Genomic DNA, 22,059 nt, shown 5'->3' with positions numbered 1-22,059 from the left:
TTCAAAACATCTGGAGGGTCAACGTTTGGGAATCATTGGCATATGTGAACATAATGAGATATCTTGGATATCTTGCATATGGGACTCGAGCCTAAACAAAATTCATTTACAGTATGTTTCTTATACATATAACTTGAAGGTAATTTTATACCATGTTTTAAATTTTGTACATGAAACAAAGTTTGTGTACACTGAACCATTAGAAAAGAAAGGTGTCACTATCTCAGTCACCTATTTAAAAAGTTTTTGGAATATTTCGGAATAGCAGATAAGGGAGACTCAACCTTTTAAAGTTGACATCATAAGAGCCCTTATGAAACAAAGTGTCACTATAAGATGTAGGAACTGGAGGCTCTATAAGCCTATGAGTAGGAACGTGGTGTTGGCACATTTTTTTCTGGCACACCAGCGCCTCTAAGACCAATCTACCACAAAAATCTTAAACAAGTAAAAGTATTACGGGAAAGCATCTATTAATATTCTTTGTGGTGGAATATTGATAAAAACACACACACAGAAGCAGAAAAAAGAAGAGATTTTTGGGAGCTGGAGAACTGACCGTAGTGTCAAGGAGGTGTACTGACATAAGTAAGGTTTAAAAACTTTTTGTACCTTAAAGAGAAGTACTTGAGGGGGGGAAAACCCTACCAGGTGTAGCATTTTCTATCAATGGTGAGAAAAAGGTCACACGGGGAAATCCCTGGTTCTGAGCTAATCCAGGTTTGGGAGTACTTCCAAATAGAGAGTACCCACTCAAAAGACACTGAACAGTTTTCTGTCTCTCCTTGATGGATTTTCTGAGCTAAGAAAAATGTAGACAAAAGTAGAAAGAAATCAAGGGCTACAAATGGAAAACTGAAGTGTGTTGTGACACCTTAAAAACCAACATATTCATTGTAGCCTGAGCTCTTGTGGATTATAGCCCACTTCATAAAGTTCATGCTCTTTATACCTTTGTTAATCTTTATGATTCCAGACGACTGTGTTCTTGCTGCAACAGATGTATTACTCACCCTGGAAGCCTTTTTTTAAAGCGAACAAAGTTGTCATTGGATTTCCTGTAACATCCTATGAATGAGGCTGTCGAGTAACAAAATAAAAGACTCATCTGGAAATTTTCCAGGAATTCTGACTTGTAAAGTTTAGTAATCCAGACCCAAGAAACAATAAAAAATTGTTCCATAAGCTGTTCTGAACTAACTAACCAGATAAACATACTATTGACAGAAGAGAACAAAAAAACCTGAACCAGTAAAATTCCTTCTGCCACAATTAGATTTACAGGTATCTGACTCAGGTGTCCATCTACAATGTCAGACTTGGATTTGGCCATTAGATAAAAGCAGAAACAAATGGTAGTTTGTCTTCATTTGTGAAACTGACAACACACGCCTCTCTATTTCTATATATGTACAATGTTGTGTATAACTGGGATATATCACACAGTCCAAAGTCATGAATTGGAACAGAATTTCATTTTAAAAAACCAAAGTGTTCAAATATTGGGCAAATTGAGGGAGTGCCAAGATTCTCTGCTCAGGTATAAAGGGCACAAGGGGCTTGTACATGGACAAAAACACCACAGAGTACTCTGTATCCATTTTTCAGTGGTAGCACATCTGACAGAAATATCTCAGTATTGAGGGCACTGATAACATGAGGAGAAAGGTTGGCCCAGTTTACTCCAGGTGTCTCCTCATATCACTCTTTTCAAGTTACAATACAATCCAGAGATGGGACACTAGGTTTATTGTGCCACTGTATGGAGTATACTAGTATAGTGAAAGATTAGGCAGCAGGAATGAGTATAATTCAGTGTATTGGTGGACAGACTCTCACGTTTCAGTTGTGCTACTGAATTTTCACACTCACAAATCACTATGCTCACCATAATGTTGTCACATATTGCATCCAACCTCTTTTTGGTAAGACATTTTAGTGGTTCCATTCACTTAGTTTCATTAGAAGCCGGTCAATGGAGGCTTGCAGTTTTTCAGCAATATGTATAAGGTTCATTTACACACATAGTGTGCTAGCGATACAATAAGGATCTACAATGCTAACTCTACCAGAGCATTGTTCCCCAGCTAGAATAAACCACTGTCCGTAAGGATTTCCTGCAGACCAAGAGTCCATTTTGTCCCGCTTCCAGTACAGTGTCTTCCTGCTTTCTACTTAGTGTGCTTTTGGTTATCTCTTATCCTTAGAGGAGGGGGGTGGGGAATATAATTTCTCCCATCACTTTTGCATTTTTGGGTAATTCCAGTTTCTGCATAATTTATTTAGGTATTTATATCCCGCCCTTCAGCCCTAATGGCACTCAGGGCGGCTTACATTTATTATTTTTTTAACCAGACAGACATTTTTTAAACAGACATTACATCAACATAATTTTACCAGCAGTAATAAATAGGATATTTGGGGTGTGGCAGCTAGCTTTGTAGAATGATAGCTCTTCATGGTGAATCCTTGGAATGAAAAGTTATATAGTTGGAAGGGATTCTGCTCTCTTTGCAGTCAGAGGAATAGTAAGTGATAATAAAGGACTCTAGAAGGGTCATTTAGATGACTCTCAATCCATTACACTACATTATTTTCACTGCACATACCAGTAGTCTCATATGTCATTTGCAGGATTAATGCACTATGTATGCATACCTACATGCAAAATATAATTATATACAGTGCCCATAGCCAAGTGGTATACAACAGTGTGTGTCGTATTATGAAATATGCTATTGTTTGAGAGTTAGTGCAGGGGTTTACAAGTTGAGTCTTCCTTATCCAGAACTGTGAACTGTCAGATACTCCAAAATCCAAAACTTTTTTTCATGGGGAGGGGGGCTGAGACAGTGACACCTTTGCTTCCTGATGATTCAGTGTACACAAATTTTGTCTCATGCACAAAATTATTTAAAATATGGAGTATACCTTTTGGGCTATGTGTATAAGGTGTATATGAAACATAAATGAATTTAATGTTTAGACTTGGGTCCCATCTCCCAGATAACTCATTATATATATATGCAATTTTTTTTTAAATGAAATAAATCCAAAACACTTTGGGTCTCGAACATTTTGGATAAGGGAGACTCAGCCTATATTAACTTTCATTTTCATCTAATCTAATGCAGTGTTTTCTGTACTGAAAATTGTACTAAAATTTCACCCATATATTTCATCTTTAGGACAAAGCAAGCATTGAAGACTTCAGGGAGCACTTCTTTGCTCCTCTGAATCATCTCAATCTATTAAATTATATAATTTATTAAGTAAGAAATACCACAATCATAAAGAGTAAGTGCTGGTGAACAACATACATATTTAAAGTGTGAACTCAAAATTGTTCAAGGGCCACCTCAATCATCAGTAGGTGGTTTTCAGCAAGCCACAGATTCCCATCACTAGTGGGATAATAACACTTGACTATCATGGAGAGCCATAAAGATTGTTGTGATAAGGATACACATATTATTGTGAAAACATATTGCTGTCTTTATTATGTAAGCATGATCCTAAGCATATTTTCTCAGAAGGCCAAGTGAATAAAAAAAACCTTATTTGCTGCTGAGTTAAGAATTCCAGCTTTCATAGTTCATAGTAAATTTACTAATGGTAAATAAACATGTCCCATGTTTATTATACAGAAATTTAACATGATAAATAATACAAAGCAATCTCTTACTGCCTATTTTTGGAAGGAAATATGAAATCTGTTTTACGGTACAATATGAGTGCTTTCCTTTTCCTTTAGTTGTCATGGATGATGATGATGATGAGTCCTGTCTCTTTGATCTTATTGGGTAAGTGTTTTTTTGATTTAGCTGTTAGAAATTTGTAAAAAGAAAGTATGCAAAACCACTTTGCCAAAGGGCTGCTCGCTAGATGGATAGACTTGGATCTGAATCCCACCCCACCCCCCCCCACCCCCCCGGGAACATAAGAGGTCCCACTATTCTCAGTGGAAACATATCCAGTGGAAACACCCTGCTAGATAAAAGGCGTGTGTGTGTGTGTATGTTGATTTTTGCCATTTTAACCTTCTGCCCCCAACATCTGCTATTACCTTCCTTACTGTTTGAGAGTGATTCCCAGCATTCCAAAGCTTGTTTTAGGGAGCAGAGAGCAGTGGAAGGAAGGAAGAAATGATGAAAAATGATAAAACTCTGCTAAGCACAAATGTGGATTCAATTTGTGATTGGTAAAAAATATAAGGCTGATGCATACCACTTAGGAGTAAATTCCATTAAACTATTGGATTGCTAGTTTATGTTGAGTTACTGTGTTTAGGATTTATATTATGATATATGTTATGTTGTGACTCTCCTATAAATAAGATGAAATTCTCATATGTATTTAGTTAGCAGTACATTCATTTCCATAACCAACCTTTTCAATATAAATTGCCTGTCCCAGCATTCAGTATACCATCCCAACTATATGTTATCATAATCAAAGGCATAATAATGAATATTGTCTGAAAGATAATGGGTTCTGTTGGTCATGCGCAGCATCTGGGAAAAAATAGTAGTAGTAGTAGTCACTGCAGATGGAGGTGTTATGCAGTGATTCCCTGCTTTTAATAATACCTAATTAGTAGCTAGAGAAAGATGGGGGCAAGTGGCTCCCAGACCTCCAAAGAACCCCAAGGACCCAGGAGGTCCAGGTAGACACCTTTTTCTTTGGGGGGAGGGCATTGAGAAACAGTTATCCTGGGTCTTGTTGAATGTGTGTGTGTATTGCTCCAAATATAATAATAGAAATTCATTTAGTGAACTGCCTTGATGAATAAAAGACTTTTGTCCCAATACAGAAAGGTAAACAATGAGATGGTCGGGCAGAGAGAATCCTACTGGAAGACCATTCCATAGAATTGTCATCATAATTGAAAAGGTTCTGAGATATGTCTTAAAACAAAGCTGCTCCTTTAAAAAAAATTACCAGAATTTCCATGACCCACCGCCAAGTTTTAAATTAATAAAACAAGAATATATTCATGGGAACTTTTATTCATTAGAGTCTGAGGTTGTAGAGCAAGTTCTGAAGGCAGTTAAGGTTGGCCTTAAGTATCCATGTCCTAGCTGAGGGATAAGAATCATACGTCCCTACATATGTTTTTGAACTATTAGCTGATTTCATTTTTCCAGTAAAAGGGTGGCATGCAATAATGTGGTGTTGAGGAAAACCTCATGGCTAGAATTGGAACTGACAAAGTATTAATGTATATTTTTATGTGTGTCTGTGTCTGTATTGTGTGTCTGTGTATAATCTTTAAGCAGGGAAGGTTATTAGTATAATATGTTTCATATGTTTTGACATTGTATGATTTTTAATCCGTTATATATTTTTTTAATATAGTGATTATAAACTGGTTTAAAAAACTTTTTGTAAATATTTTTAATTTTTTATGGTAGTTGCCTTGGGTCACATCCTGGGAGGAAGGTGGCATATAAATAAACTAATAGTCGGGAATAATTTGTAGGCATACAGTAACAACAAATAGGAATGTTTCACAAAAGGCAAAAGATGTTTGATGTTCTTAGTGAGATGAAGTGTATTAGCATCATGGCTGCTGATCTTAGTCATAAAATCAATCATGACAAATGAAAAGTTACATCCCAGAAAAATATTTTCTGGTGTCAAAGAAGACTTAATTAATTTATTTGGAGCATTTATTTTTCATCTCTAAGCCTATGTACAACAACTTAAAATATTTAGAACATTAAATATAAATGAACATTTTAAGAACAATTTCTTTAAATAGTTGAAAAAGACCAAATAGATAAAGCAGCCAGAGCAACTACACTTAATTTTAAGAAAGGAAGGCTGTGTGAAATGATACAGTCCTAGCTGCCCTCTGGAAGTTGGAAGTGATGGAGTCCGCCTGATTTCCTTTGGGAATAAGTTTCAGAGATGGACACTTGAGAAAGCTTTGCCTCCATCATCTTGATACTAACCATCTTAGCCTCTAGAAAAGTGTTAGAGTCACCTCCATCTCAGCTTCCCAATAGTATCTCTCCGTGGTGAGAAATGGGTTCCAGATTATGAAAGTGTTAACTATTAGACATAACAATAGTCCATACCGTTTCTCAGCTGTTATTATCTGTAATTTGCCATGAGGCTATTGCCAATTGGGCAATAATAAATAATAAAAAAAATTTTTTTTTATTTCTATCCCACTTTTTGCCAGGCAATCAAAGCGGCGTACAGCAAGCTCAAATACATCCATATATACATAGTACCCCCCCTTAAAACAAGATTAAACAGTATAAAATTAAAACTAACATGCTAAAATCCAAATAATCCAAATAATAACCATGGGCAGAGTTAGATAGATGGGAAGTCTTATTCGTGGCCGAGTATTTTATTCCGGGAAGGCTTGCCGGAAGAGATCCATCTTAATTGCTTTTATGAAGCTCTCTAGATTGGTAATTTGACAGATCTCATCCGGCAGGCCATTCCATAAATTGGGAGCTGCTGCAGAAAATGTCCTCTGGGAGGTCGTCGTCAATCTGGTCTTTAAGGGCTGTAGTAAATTCCTCCCAGAGGACCTGAGTGTACGGGGCGGATTGTATAGAAGCAGGCGATCCCTTAGATAGGTTGGGCCCAAGCCATGTAGGGCTTTAAAGGTGATAACCAACACCTTGTACTGTGCCTGGAAACTAATAGGCAGACAGTGGAGTGACTTCAATATTGGTGTTATATGGTCAATATTGGTGTTATATGGTCATATATTGTCAATATATGACAAATGTAAACAAACAAACAACTAAGCAAGCGGGCTACATACAGCCTCTATGGAGGTTATGAAATGGATAGAAAGTGACCACTTTCCTATATCCTTGTCTTTAAAGTGCATCACACATGCATGGCAACAGAGAAAGACACAGAAGAGCTATGCTGAAAACACTAGTTTTGATGTCTCCAAAAATCTCTTTTGAGGAGAAGACAGAAAACCTCCAGATGCTATGTGATCATTAGTCAGAAATAACCTTTTTAAAATTAAATATGTAATGGCAAGTGCCTTCTAATCTTCCTTAATTCTTGAAATGAGGTCTATTCCCTAGAGGTCTCTGGCGAACAGTGCAAATAAAATAAAATATAAAAATCTAGAGCTGGTTGTTGCTGTTGTTGTTGTTATGTGCTTTCAAATTGTTTTTGATTTTCAACTATACAGTAAATCCATTATGGGAGTTTCTTGGCAAGATTTGTTGAAAGGAGGCTATTGCTTTTGTCTGAGGCTGATAGGGTGGGACTTGCCGAAGGCGGGTTTCCGTGGCCAAGTGGGGATTTATACCCTGGACTCTCAAGAGTCCAAGTCTAACACTGAAACCACTAGATGTGGCTCTCTAGAAGCTGCTCCTGCCCACAATTATTCCTGGAGCAGACATAAATAACCATGATAATAACAGGATGAGAGCTCTTTTTAAAAGTTTTAATGGAATAATTGATAGTTAAATAATATTATAATATAGTTAATTCAATTTATGCTGTTGCTTGTTGAAAATAACTCAGGTTTCTGCTTCTGGTTGAGTGTTCCAGATTAGGTATTTGGGGACCACAGTCTCATTTTTCAGATTGTATAATTTAAAGGGACTTTAGACATTTGTGTCAGGTTTTTTTGTGTAGAATATGAAAACAATTGCAAGCATTTTAGAGTTGTATATCTCTCATCTTCCTTTTTTGTGTTTTTTAAAGAGATACACAGGCACTGAATTATTTCCTCCATGGAGCAGGCAGTAAATCTGTAAGTCATATTCTGATGTATTAAATGTAGATCTAATTTTAATAGCTGTACTACTGTTAATTAATGTTATTTTCTCTGTTCTGTAACAGAATAACGAAGACTTGACTAATGCAGGATACTCTGCAGCCAACTCAAATTCCATTTTTGCCAATGCTAGTGTAAGTATATAAGAAAAATGTTGAATTTTATTTTGAGTTTGCAGTTCTGGCTTGTTATTTTGGTACTGTTTGTAATTTAATAGAATAGATATAGGATTTGATTATCTTATAAATCTGTTTTGGTGTGTATGTGTAATTTTTAAACAGTGATTTCCAGTAGGCCCTCTGTATCCACGGATTCTTTATCCATGGATTCAACTGCCATTTTATATAAGGAACACCATTTTACTATGTCATTGTATTTGATGGGACTTCAGCATCCATGGATTTTGGTATCCATGGGGTGACCTGGAACCAAACCTCAGCGGATACCAGGGGTCCACTGTATCCTTAATATTTCTGAGTGCAATTCTTTCTCATTTGCACATGTGAAGCATGAGGTATGGAATATTTTGGATACAGAAATCAGTTCTAATGGTCTAAGGGGGATCCATTTAATCTGAAAGATAAATACTTGTTCCCCAGACATATTCACAGCAAATAATTGATACTGTATACCAGATGATGGGGTTACAATAGGTAGTTGGTCTTCCATGTTTTAGTCCTGTGGGCTCTACACACTCTAGGTATGTAAGTGGATTATATTATGTGCATGGGAAACATCTAGGAGCAGAGGTTCTTCAGGTGCTCTAGGTATAGGTGGAGTGTATTTCTTAAGTGTGTAATAGCTCTCTCATAGAGATGGAAGAGGAAGTTGGCTGACGTGATGCTCTTGATACCCTAGGAACTCTGATACCTGGCTTTAGTGTAATTAAAGAATTCTGTTTTTTTGGTGTATCAGCCACATCCCCATTTTGTGATCCAGGCTGATAGTTCCAGTATTTGGTGACAGGAATATTGTGTCCAGTTCTGGGCACCACAGTTAAAAAAGGATGTTGAGAAACTGGAACGTGTCCAAAGCAGGGTGACTAAAATGGTGAAGAGTCTGGAAACCATGTCCTATGAGGAACAACTTAGGGAGCTGGGGATGTTTAGCCTGGAGAAGAGAAGGTTAAGAGGTGATATGATAGTCTTGTTTAAATATTTGAAGGGATGTCATATTGAGGAGTGAGCAAGCTTGTTTTCTGCTGCTCCAGAAAACAGGACCTGGAACAATGGATGCAAGCTGCAGGAAAAGAGATTCAACCTCAACATTAAGAGGAACTTCCTGACAGTAAGGGCTGTTTGACAGTGGAACACACTCCCTCGGAGTGTAGTGGAGTCTCCTTCCTAGGAAGTCAGAGGCTGGATGGCCATCTGTTGGGGATGCTTTGATTGAGAGTTCCTGCATGGCAAGGGGTTGGACTGGATGGCCCTTGTGGTCTCTTCAACTCTACGATTCTATGATTCTATGATTTTAGGATCATTAACTTTCCACCCTCTGGTCATCTATTTTGTTTCAGCTAGTCAGATAAGTTAAATTGTATGTATATGAGTGGGGTCCTGATAATAAGATTTTACGTTGAAATGCAAGATTTAAATTACAACAAAATGTAACATTTTATTGTTCATCTATTATTTACAAAATGTCCAAAGAAAGATATCATTTGAATTAAGGTAAGTGTTTTACTTAATTTCATTTCCATACCTTCTTTAAAAATGCCAGCGTCTTGCATCCTGCTGTATGCTTGTCATGTTTAGTATTGGCAGTGTTAGCTGGCATTTTTGAGGAATGTTTTGAAGGAGAAAGAGGAAAAAAACATAGTATGAAACAATCAATATTCAACACAATTTTAAACAAATTGATTTGATCTATACCATTTTTTTCCCTTTTAGAGCTCTGACCCTAAGTCATCAATCAAAGGTGTGAGTGGTCAGCTTGGAGAGGGGCCTAGTGATGGACTACAGTTGCCAAGTAGCCTTCAGTTTCTTGATGATGAACTTGAATCTTCTCCATTGCCTGATCTCAGTGAAGATCAGCCATTTGATATCCTCCAGAAATCTCTACAGGAAGCTAATATTACTGAACAGACTTTGGCAGAAGAGGCTTATCTGGATGCCAACATAGGCTCCAACCAACAGTTTGCACAAACTCAGCTTCATCCTTCCTCATCAGCATCTTTTACTCAGGCTTCTAATGTTTCTAATTACTCAGGTCAGACGCTGCAACCTATAGGAGTTACTCAAGTGGTTCAGCAACCCGTTGGAGCATCTTTCACAAGCAATACAGTTGGTGTGCACCATGGCTTTATGCAACATGTGGGGATCAGTGTTCCCAGCCAGCATTTGTCAAATAGTAGTCAGATTGGTGGTTCTGGACAGATACAACTAATTGGTTCGTTTAGTAATCAACCTTCCATGATGACCATCAATAATCTTGACGGATCTCATATTATATTGAAGGGTAGTGGGCAGCAAGCACCTGCAAACATGAGTGGTGGACTCTTGGTTCACAGACAAACTCCTAATGGTAACACATTGTTTGGCAACTCAAATTCAAGTCCAGTAGCACAACCTGTAACTGTTCCATTTAATAGTACAAATTTTCAAACATCTTTGCCTGTGCATAACATCATTATACAGAGGGGCCTTGCTCCAAATTCTAACAAAGTTCCTATCAATATTCAACCAAAGCCTATTCAGATGGGTCAACAAACCACCTACAATGTGAATAACTTGGGAATCCAGCAGCATCATGTGCAGCAAGGAATTCCTTTTGCTTCATCAAACTCACCTCAGAATTCAGTTGTCGGTCCACACATGTCTGTTAATATTGTTAGTCAACAAAACTCAAGAAAATCAGTTACCCCCCCAAACAGTAAGCAATGCCAGTGGTAGTATTGTTATCCATTCTCCAATGGGACAGTCTCATGCACCTCAGAATCAGTTTCTTATACCCACAAGTCTGTCAGTAAATCCTAATTCAGTTCACCATGTCCAGACTATAAATGGACAGCTTCTTCAAAATCAGCCTTCCCAGCATGTTTCTAGTCAAGTATCTACTGATCATGTTATGATAAACAGGAACTCTGCAAATATGCTAAGAACTAACCAGTCATATTCAGGACAGATGCTGAATAATCAGAATGCTGTTCAGCTAGTTTCCGGTCAGACGTTTTCAGCACCTGGAAGTCAAGTTATAGTAAACCACGGGACTTCTCAAATTGTTAGTGGCCAGGTTCCACTACAACAGGCATCTCCTGGTGTGTTACATTTATCCCCTAGCCAAGGAAACATTTCCCAAAGTAGAACGAGCTTTACCACCATGTCTCCTGGACAGTCAACCAGTTCAAACAGCCGATTTACTGCTGTGAGTTCTTCTGCCACAGCACATCCCAGCATTGGGCCCGCAGCCCAGACTGTTGCTTCAGGAGGAAATTTTGCTGGTGATCAACTTACACAGCAAAATAGAATGCAGTTGGCAGTCAGTGTTTCACATCGTCTTCCAGTTTCTTCTTCCAAGTCTGTCAACACCTTTAGTCACACATCAACCCAACCACAGTTTTCCTTTTCCCAGGTATGGACTCATGCATGCTTAAAGGGTTATAATCATTGTATTTTAAGAAAACATTTTAAGAAGCTTGTTTGTCTGTTATTGTATGACCTGACTTTCCAACTTGTAAATATTTTGTATATTTTTTATTGTTTTGTAGATGCCCAGCTTCACAAAAAATCTGCAGAATTCATGTTAACATCAGTTTTCCTAGGATGGAATGATTATTTGTATGAATTCAAAAAATCTTGTGTTTGCTAAAAGTGATACCATAATGTTTAGATATTAATTCATTTAAAATGCAGGCTATATTTAAATAATAGTTTTGTAGAACAAGACTCAGTTTGGAGTGTGATGCAAGCATGTACACTTTCCCTTTCTCTTCTAGTGCAATCAAAAGGAGATTTGGAAATTTTTACTCATGTTTGGACAATTGACCATCTTGAAAAACTGTAGTTATTCTTAATTATGGGCAGTTGGAAGAAACCAACTTCAAACTGGTTTAATTTGTCATCGTTAAGATCAAACATATTGTAAATATATTTGGATATAACATAAATTGCTGTTTAAAAATGGAAGAAAAAGATTCTAGTATCTTTCCTTCAGCTGCATTTAGGAAGAGAGAGAAAGGACGAATACACAATTGCAAATCTCGTTTTCAGCTTGTCACACTAAACTATCACTAAAATATTGTTTAATGCAGAAGAAGGAATGTGGTCCTCCAGATGTTCTTGAACTGCAATTCTCATTAACTGAGCCAATAAAGCAAATGGTGAGTGACTATGGGCATTGTAGTACTAATAAATCTGGAGGGCCACGAGTTCCCTATCTCTGGGTTAGTGTGACATCTCACTATGGCCATTGTCTTTCATTGTAATTTGCAATTATTTTAAAAAAATTAATTTCCAAAAAACAAACATTGTTTTTACCATTTTATATAAGGGACACCATTTTATTATGTCAGTGTATTTAATGGGACTTGAATATCCATGGATTTTGGTATCCATGGGGGTTCCTGGAACCAAATGGCCACAGATACCAAGGTAACACTGTAATTACCATATATACTTGACTGTAAGTCAACTTTATGTATAAGTCGAGAGCAGGCTTTGGGGGCAAAATTATGGATTTTGATATGACCTGCGGATAAGTCAAGGGTAAAACATAGGGGCATGTTACAAAGGATGTAAAAGACAAAGCAAAGGAATACAATGCCAAAGAGCTTACAAAATTCCAGCGGGCATAACTCTTTGTGGTCACCCTAAGGTTGGGTGGATGAGGAAGGAACTGTGGTAAACTGTGGCTACATGATGTGTTCTGGATGTGAACAGACATGAGCAAGGCTAAGAAAGTGCACACACTTGTCAAAAAGAATGAAAAGCAAAGCAAAGAAAATGGCGACAACAGCAGTTATTATACTCTTTAACTTTAATATGATAACTCTGCTTGATTTTAACCCAGAAAAGCTGGCAAACATACACAAACGTCTTATTTAAAGCCTGTCAGTGCTCCTTTGATAGGAAGCACCAAAGAGCTGCCATCAACAGCATTTTGCCCCCCAAACATTCAGAAAGATCAGGAGTTGCACTGCAACAGAGAGTAGAAGGGGTCAGTCCTTCTTTTAGGTGCGCCTGGGACAGACTAAGATCTCGCCTTTTGTCACTCTATTCAGAGGAAGGGATAGTACCTTTTTAAAAAAAATGTGAAAGTATGGTACTTACATTCACCTGTAGATAAGTCAACCCAGGTTTTTGGTTCAATTTTCAAACTAAAATTTCTAGACTTATACATGAGTATATGATCATAAGATTTGTTGCAACAGCAGGAAAATTTCTTGGAATGGGTTTTGTATCTATGATAATATTCATAATTCATTTAGAAGTAATAATCTCTGGGCCTGAATAGACAGGCTAAAATAAAGCTGCTTTGGGTCACTTTGGAGGTACTGTATGCTCTTTAAATGATGCTTGTGTCCTAAGAGGCCGGAAGCACAGCTTTGGCGCAGCTTCTGTCCTCTTAAGATGTGTGTGTCATTTAAACAGCTTACCTCCAAAGTGGCCTGAAGCAGCTTTATTGTGGTCTGTCTGTTTGGGCCCACAGTCAAACAAACTATGGTTTATTGGACTGAGATGATTGTTGCAGTGGTGCATTTCTCTCTCCCTCTTCCTATTTCACTTGTGTGGCAAAAATGAACACTGTAGAGTGTGTTAAAGCATAGTTTCCCATTGCATACCATTTAGAAAACTTGTTTAATCTTAGATTACAAACGAGAATATGGAATTAGGATCTGTTCCTAGTTTTATATACTGGTTTGAAGTCCATGATGAAAGCACACACATATAACTTTTTCTTGATTTAATAAACTAAGAATAATGTGCCTGAACTGTCCTACATACTGTAGATGTGTGTACCAGTTCAAATAGGATTTGGGGGTATAAATAGATTTAACGTACCATCTGCAGCCTGACCTCAATAGTCTTCAGAAGCGAATGACTTCACAATTCAAAATCAGGATGCACACATCAAGAACATACAAGACAGTAAAAAACTGGTTCCATTTCTTGGACCCCAGACCAGGTGGAGACCCAAATCTCTGCATACTCCTTCTATACCCAAAACACCATGTAGTGGCATGTATGTCATTTGCCAGAGCAGAAACTTAAAAAGGAGAGTGTCAGATAAATTCCTGATTATTTTTGCATCATATGTGAGTGTCTTAACAACCTTGATCCTACACTTGCTGAATTGCATGTAAGCCCAATTGTATTCAGTGGGCTTATTTCTAAACAAATATGCACCACCGTGTGGCTTCAACCTGAATAAAATTTCACTGATGATGTAATAATGAAGCTAGAAATGGCTGGATCATTGGGTAGAAATCTGTCAGATAAATGAATTCAAATACTCCTTGCAGAGATTAATGTTACCAATAATGCAAGCTAATAAAATCAGACTTAAAGATGTTTCTATGTGGGACTTTAGTTTTTAGTTACCTTTTACCTTTAATTATCAATGTGGTAATCTGTGGTGTCTTTACAGGCTCAAAAAAAAGTTACAAACCTGACCTCTTCAGGTTCATCAAAATCACAGGATAGCCTGAGACAACCTCAGCTAACAAGTCTTCTAGGTAATTTTTAAAATAGTTATCCACAACTTCTTGAGTATGAAATTGATTTCTCTTTACATTCCAACAAAAATGTTTTGTGCTCTTGTCTTAAATATTATTTGAAGAGTTTGAATTCATAGGTTAATATTTATAGTTGTGCTTTTGTGATGTATACATAGATATAAGATTAGACATATGTATAGAAATAAAGTCTGCATAAGGTTAAAAGATGAGAAATGACAAATCTACTTTATAGATTTCCATGTTCCTTCAACATATTTAATTGGTTCCCATATAACTGTCAAAAAAGATGAATGAGTTTAATAGAGTACTCATCATGCAGTGATATATATGAAAATGTAGTGCCAGAATAATAGAGTGAAGGCATGTATATTCTGGAACTGTTTCCTAAAATTACTTAAACAGTAATTTCTCAGAAACATGTGCATGCATGCATGATCTTCTAAAATGTTTACCTTAAAACATGATTGGATTCCTAGAGTGTGCCTAACTTGATGTGGGAGACAAGATTGGAGGAGAATCTCATAACATGTTTACCATATATTTTCAGACACATAAAGGTCCTTCAAACATTCAAGAAAAGATGTAATGGTCAGTGGTAGAAATACAGGGATGTGTCTTTTCAAGAACTGATGGAATGTTCTTGTAGGACTAAAAAGATAGAGACACTACCCCACCAGCTAAGTTACCAATTGCCTATGAGACAATACCGTGAATTCTGTGTTTCCACATCAGCAGAATCACTGGGTTTGAATGGTAACACTTTTTTTCTCTGGTGCTGTACAGAGTTTTGGCCCCAGAGATTCTATGTGGCTAATGCAGCCTCGCATTTTATGGAAGCTGCACATCCCAGTGTTAGGTGTAAGGGCTGCAGAGGTTTCTCAGGGGCTCAGAAGCAAATTTCAAGGTTATATCTCCACTTCTGATGTGAGATCTTCGCTCTTTCTTGATGGTGGGGGAGATCTGGTCTGTTCTCAGGTCACTGTCATGCTCTGTAAGACAAGAGGATTGCATTATTAGGTGGTCTTAGGTTCCACTGAGTGACAAGTGCTAAGATGTATGCTTGTATCTCACAGACTCATAATATGGATTATCTCATTAGTTTATAAATATTTGTACATTCAGTCCATTAATTGCTAAAGTCTCTATATAACAACTGCATGTTGTACAATACAGTGTATTATATGGCTACAGCTGTTATATAAATGCACTTCTCAATACATATCTATGCTTAAAGGCAAATATTTTAAAACCATTCATTCAACTGTTTAGGCAGAAGACCCCAAATTATGTTTAGAATTTTGTTCTGTTTTGTTTTCATTGAGAATTTTTCATAATGCATGTACTTACAGGACAAGATTCAGGGGGCAAAACAATACAACAATCTGTAGGAACAGCTCTGCCACATCAAGAAAAAGCAGGAGGACCATCTCATGTCCAGCCAAATATGCAGGTATGAACCCCCCCCCCCCCCTTTTACATGTACATTGTAGTGAAAAATCTACTAGGCTAATAGTACACCAATGATTTCCTTTTTATATCATTATATATATCAGGAGTGGGCAACTTTCAGAGGTGTGCCCATACTTTTCACTGGATCTTGAGTGACTGCCCATGTTTCTTGTTGTTTTCCCTCTTTTCTGTTTTTTGAGATCCAGGAGGGGCCTTTTTTCAAACAAGAAATAACTTGTATTTTTGGAGAGCAGGACCCTATAGCTAAAAATAGGCTAAGAGCAGAAAACCTTCAAAATGTCCCCAGTAGCCTTGCAAGGGTGCAAGGGGCCTTTTAAATTCAATGTAATTTTTGGGGGGGATGGGGACCTACAGTTTGCCCACTTCTGCTCTAGGTAAAAATAATTATCAGTAATGATCAGTCTTCCATTAAGAAAGTTTGCTAGGGTATTTTATTTTAAACATTACATAAAACTAAAGAGGCAGAATATTTTCAAGTAGCCAACTGATCACTTGTTTCTCAGCAGAATCAAATAATCACACTTCATTATTTTTATGTAAAGTTTGTGCTTGTTCATTGGTGGAATGTCACTACAGTACTAATGTGACATTGTGATGTGTCATGTAGCATTAATGTATCTTCTGACTATTGCCATTCTCGCGTTAGGCACATGTAGTGTTGTGTGGTTCAGCTTTTAAAGTATACAGCATAATATTGTGCTTCTTTATTTGTAGATATATCCTACTGAGATGGGACATATTAATAAATGTACTCATGGAAAAGCATACATAGAATTGCAATCTTTTGATAAGCCAGACTTGTATATTTAGCAATACATAGTCATGCTATATAAGGGATGTGTTAAGACGCCACTTCTGATGATTGGAAGATTGGAAAGTTCGCAGTTCAAGGCCTGAGTGCTGCATGATGGGGTGAGCTCCTGTCACTAGTCCCAGCTTCTGCCAACCTAGCAGTTGGAAAGCATGCTAATGCACGTGGATAAATAGGTATCACTTCAGAGGGAAGGTAACAGCATTTGGTGCAGTCATGCTGGCCACATGACCACTGGCCTCGTCTGCGGACAACACTGGCTCTTCGGCTTGGTAATGGAGATGAGCACTGTTGCAACTCGACATTCATGTCAAGGGACTACCTTTACCTTTAAGTCATGCTACTTGTATCTTACAAGAAAATGTTTAGATAGTTTGTATTGATATTTTACAAGAATTTTATTCCCACTGGGTAATGTACACAAAACTGTAACTTGTTTTTATAAAAGTAAACTATTTTATTGTAATATGATATATGTTGAACCTAGGTGGATGGTCATACAATAGGACAAAAGAGACCTGCTGCTAAACAGCTAACAAAAGGCACCTTGTAAGTTTTTGTTGTTGTTGCTTTATTCATACTTTAACTTTAAAGAGATTTCCCCCTCTGTTACCCTCAATTTTTATCAAGTTTTTGCATATCTATGGTCTTATAGTAAACAACTGACAATAGCAATCTTTCCATCAGTATTCTACAACAGTTGCAGAAGGACCAGACACATGCTGTAACCCCTGATAAAAGTCAGTTTAGATCTTTAAATGATGCAGTCCAGAGACTCCTCTCATATCATGTGTGCCAGGGATCCTTGCCAACAGAAGAAGACTTAAGAAAAGGTAATGCTCTCTTTTCAAATGGTTGCAAAAACTTGTGCTTGTGAGTTTATAAATAAAATGGATGACATTTTATTTATTATTAATGGCATCTGCTAGGTAAATGCATGGAGGAGGAATTGGAAAGGCTTGTTTCAGTTATGAACATTTATCACCACCACCACCACCACCACCACCACCACCACCACCACCACCATTTATTTATATAGCACTATCAATATGCATGACACTGTACAAGTAAAACCAACAAAAACGGTGAACCCTATCAAAGGCATACAATATAATATATAGAAAGAGGGAGGGAGGAAGGGAGAGAGGAAGAGGAAATGAAGGAGTAATACAAATATAAAATTATACAATAGAGTCTAAATGTATTTTCTATGTATTTTCAGTCGATAACGAATTTGAATCTGTAGCCACACAGCTTCTGAAAAGGACCCAGGCTATGTTAAACAAATACAGATGTCTGCTCTTGGAAGACGCAATGGTAAGACTAATAAAACAGATGGATTTTATGTTACTTACACTAAAATGGCATGATTAACCCTCGTATGTATGTAAGCTTTACTTTAGCAAATACCATGGATGAGACAGGTCAGAAGGCTGAGCTGGAATCAAGCCTGTGTGAGTGTGAGATTTAACTTTTCCTCTTATTGTAAATAGCAGGCATGGGGCAGGGGCACAATTCTGATAGGGACCTCAGTGGCAGGAAACGGTTTAAACCCACTCCCTTCCTTCGTCTGTTATTTGTTAAAGAAAAGTTTTGTGTGTCTGGGCTAATTATGGTCCAAAACAACTGCAGAAATAATACAGTTTGAGACTGCTTTAACTGTGCTGGCTCAATGCTAGGGAATTCTGGGAACTGTAGTTTTGTGAAACATTTAGCTGCCTCTGTCAGAGAACCTTGATGCCATAACAAACTACAATGCCCAGGATTCCCTATTATGAGCCAGGGCAGTTAAAGCAGTTTCAAACCAGATTATTTTTGCAGTGTGTTTTGGACCTGTGTGATTAATGTCATACCTAGTTTGGCCTACAGCCTATATGTGTCTGTGTCACCATATGTATGTATTTATATGTGTAGCTTTCATCTAACTCCACGGCCCAGCTCTCCCAACTCAACATTCTTCTTTAGCCTTTCAGTAATAAGAGTTTACAAAAACGTTCTAAAAGAAAAAGGAAATATTGTCATGTATTGTGAATTTTTTGCACCAACACGCTAGGGACTTTCAGCTGTTCTCTCTGGTGAGCATAGTCCTCTGCTGGAGACATTAATGACAGGCAAGGACTATGAGGCTAGGGAATTGTCTGTCTCCCTTTGTAAGATATGCTACTCAAATTTTCCTGGCAATTTCATAGTTAGCCATGCGGGAATAGCATAGTCTGAGCAGGAATATTTGCATGGTAATTCAGTCTTTCTCTGTAGGCTTCTTAGAGACTTGCTTCTCAAGAGCAATGTCACAAAAGTACTTCCTTCTCTGATGCATTCAGCTATTGATTATCTTTAGTTGCTGTGAATATATTATATAGGTAATTCAGAAGGTAGATGGAGAGAGACATCTTCAAAATGGTGTCTATGGGTTGGTACAGACCGGCACAATATGACAGCTTCCCAGAGGTGTGGGGGCGTGGTGTATGGATGATGCATAGCCTGATGTCGCCCCGAAACTGGCGTCACGCAGCCCGCCTGCCCAGATGGTGGGCAGCGTTCCGGTGCACAGGCAGCATGGCATTCATACACCACACACCGCAGGAATGCTGAAAAGGCACTGCCACGGCAGAAAAGTGGCATTTTGCCGCCTCTTTTTGTGCCGGAAAAAAACTGGAGTGGGGCTGTGGCATGTGGTTGCTGCAGCACCTACCTGGCTTTTGGGACCAGTCTGTTTCAGCCTTTCAGTTAAAAAAAAATCTATCATGCCTTTTCATTACCAGTAAATCTATGATGGCTAGATTGCTACCTCCCTTTTCTTTTAATCTGCCATGACATTAGAGAGAATCTTGTGGGCTGCCTTAAGTCCCTTCTGGGAGAAAGGTGGCATAAAAATGAAAATAAATAAAGAGAGGGGGTGGGGTGAGAGAATAGGCACCCTGTGCAAAAGTCCTGAAAACTTTGCTGTCTCTCTCACTCACGGCTTTAAAAAGGTGAACACACAGTCATTTAAAAGCGGCTCAGAATATGCCTGATGGGAAGTGGTGCAAATATTAACAGTGTCAATATGCCAGACTATTAGGGGGCAATGCTTACTTTGGCATGAGAACCATTGAAAGTATGTAATTGTGATCGCCCTTTGACCATTGGGCTCCTTCCTGCTGGTTAGTGGGCATCTCCAATCATTATGGTTGTACTCATTCACTGAATTTGAAAGTTAGGATTGTTCTAAATGTTTTAGAGCAGTACACTTTATTTGTGAAGTGTATAAAATAATTAGCAATTTGTTTAAAGTACTGTCTTAAGCTTTAAAATAATACATTTGCTAGGGGTGACTCACTAGGCAATAATATACCTGGGCATATTGTGATAGTCTGTGAATTAACAATGACCATTTAGATTAATTACACAGCAACAATTTAGATTAATGTTTTACAGTGAATGACATACTCATTTTTTTCCTGTTTTAAACAAAACTATAATTAATTTTCAACCTGATTGTATCTGTTGAATGGACAATGATATTTTGTAGTATTGGTAGAGATTCATGCTGCTTCATGAACCTGAAAAAGTGAAACTTGTTCCTAACATAAAAAGTGTTTTTTCCCCCCAGAGGATAAACCCTTCTGCAGAAATGGTCATGATTGACAGGATGTTTAACCAGGAAGAAAGACAATCTCTGTCCCGTGATAAACGTCTTGCAATAGTTGATCCTGGTAGGATATTACTGTTTCAAAACTAATTAAACAAATACATATAATGAATTCAATTGGTATAACATTGCTGTTTTTAACCAAAAATAAAGTTATAATGTTGGAAAGGATTAATACTTTTGGATAATAGGTAATTATCCACACCAATAATAATATTTATTTATAACAACTTTTAACATCATCCCCACCATCATCAATATCTGGAGACTGGGGAACCAAAGGGGAAAAATATTTTCTTTCTTGGAGGGAAAAGAGTCTAGGGTTTAAAATATATGCAATACAGTACTATTCTATTTGTGAAGTCTAAATTTTATTTACTGCTTTAATTCTACAGTCCTGTATGGACTTACTTGGGAATAAGTCCTACTGAACACAGGGGGATTTCCTTTAAGTACCTGTGTACAGGATCATGCTGTTAATAAATAGTTCATAATGATAAAACTGGTATATTTATTGGGCAAAAAATGTTTTAGCATTCAAACAAAAATACTTTGAAAACTGAGACTTGGAACAAAATGCTGCAGTATAAAGTGCTGCTGTTCAAGTTTCCACCCTCTGTTTTCCCTTCCCTCTTTTCTCCCCCCTCCCATTTTTCTGACTCCCCCATTTTGTGTCTCCCAGGCACTATTGGACTATCTAGATTTCCCCCTCCAAATATTAATGTGTATGTCCACATGATGTATCCCCTCTCTACTCATAACTGGTCCCATTTTCCTTATATAAGGTTGGCCACAGCAAATTAGGATTGCTGTTAGTACAGTTGGCCCTCTAAATCCATGGATTCTTTATCTATAGATTCAAGCGTCCACGGCTTGAAAATATTATATATATAATATTCCAGAAAGCAAACCTTGATTTTGCCATTTTATATAAGACACCATTTTACTGTATGCATTTACCAAAGGCCCATTGTATACAGAAACAAGTCCTATAACTGAGGTGTTCATTATGGGTACTCCTGCTCGATCCCAGCCATTTATTTCATTTTTCTTCCCTGAAATTGCTTTGGTCAAAGACTGTAAATAAAATTGATAAAATTGATATGATTCTCCTTCCCTGCAATTGCATTTTTTCCTTCTAACAATTATTCAGCAATCACTGGTGACTGAACATGGTTAGTCTTCTGGACTATGTTTCTACCTCTTTTATAGTGTTTCTACAGATGTGTCCCACGTGGTAAATCTTGGGATTTCCCTTAGCTGATGGATACCTTCTTTTTTTGTTGGTGGTGGTGCCATTTTGGCTATACAGGCTGATGCTCTCTTATCTGAAATTCTGAAATCCAAAATGCTTCAAGATCTGAAGCTTTTGGTGCTACAACACAAGTAGTGTAATATGTACAGTAGTGAGGCTGTACATTTGTGAGGCTGGAGAGGAATGTGAGACTAGAGATAGATGTGACCAACTGACCAGGAGTGCCATTGCCACCTCCTCAAAGGCAGATACAGGTAGCTGGAGGGTCTTCTGTACAGTAATCAGATCTCTTTCATAAAATAAAATAATGTAATATTTGTGGGGCTGCAGAGAAACACGAGAGATGTGATGTTGCAGAGATGTGTAAATTTACAGCGCTTTATAAATAAAGGTTAATAATAATAATAATAATAATAATAATAATAATAATAATAATAATAATAAT

The 22,059-nt window shown here is 37.5% G+C and overlaps 1 protein-coding gene across 1 annotated transcript in view; it reads left to right on the top strand.

Moving 5' to 3' along the window:
• Window positions 1–22,059, top strand: part of BICRAL (BICRA like chromatin remodeling complex associated protein) — a 34,600-nt gene that overhangs the window by 6,886 nt on the left and 5,655 nt on the right. The window contains 11 exon segments of the mRNA XM_042468600.1: window positions 3,755–3,803; window positions 7,699–7,747; window positions 7,837–7,905; window positions 9,661–10,632; window positions 10,634–11,341; window positions 14,357–14,444; window positions 15,797–15,897; window positions 17,216–17,277; window positions 17,416–17,561; window positions 17,951–18,045; window positions 20,321–20,423. Of these exon segments, the coding sequence (XP_042324534.1) occupies window positions 3,755–3,803; window positions 7,699–7,747; window positions 7,837–7,905; window positions 9,661–10,632; window positions 10,634–11,341; window positions 14,357–14,444; window positions 15,797–15,897; window positions 17,216–17,277; window positions 17,416–17,561; window positions 17,951–18,045; window positions 20,321–20,423 (2,442 nt within the window).

Source organism: Sceloporus undulatus, chromosome 1 (genome assembly GCF_019175285.1).
Source record: "Sceloporus undulatus isolate JIND9_A2432 ecotype Alabama chromosome 1, SceUnd_v1.1, whole genome shotgun sequence".
In the NCBI taxonomy this organism is placed as follows: Eukaryota; Metazoa; Chordata; class Lepidosauria; order Squamata; family Phrynosomatidae; genus Sceloporus; species Sceloporus undulatus.
Note: the sequence above shows the minus strand (reverse complement) of the source record. Positions and strands in the feature narration are given on the sequence as shown.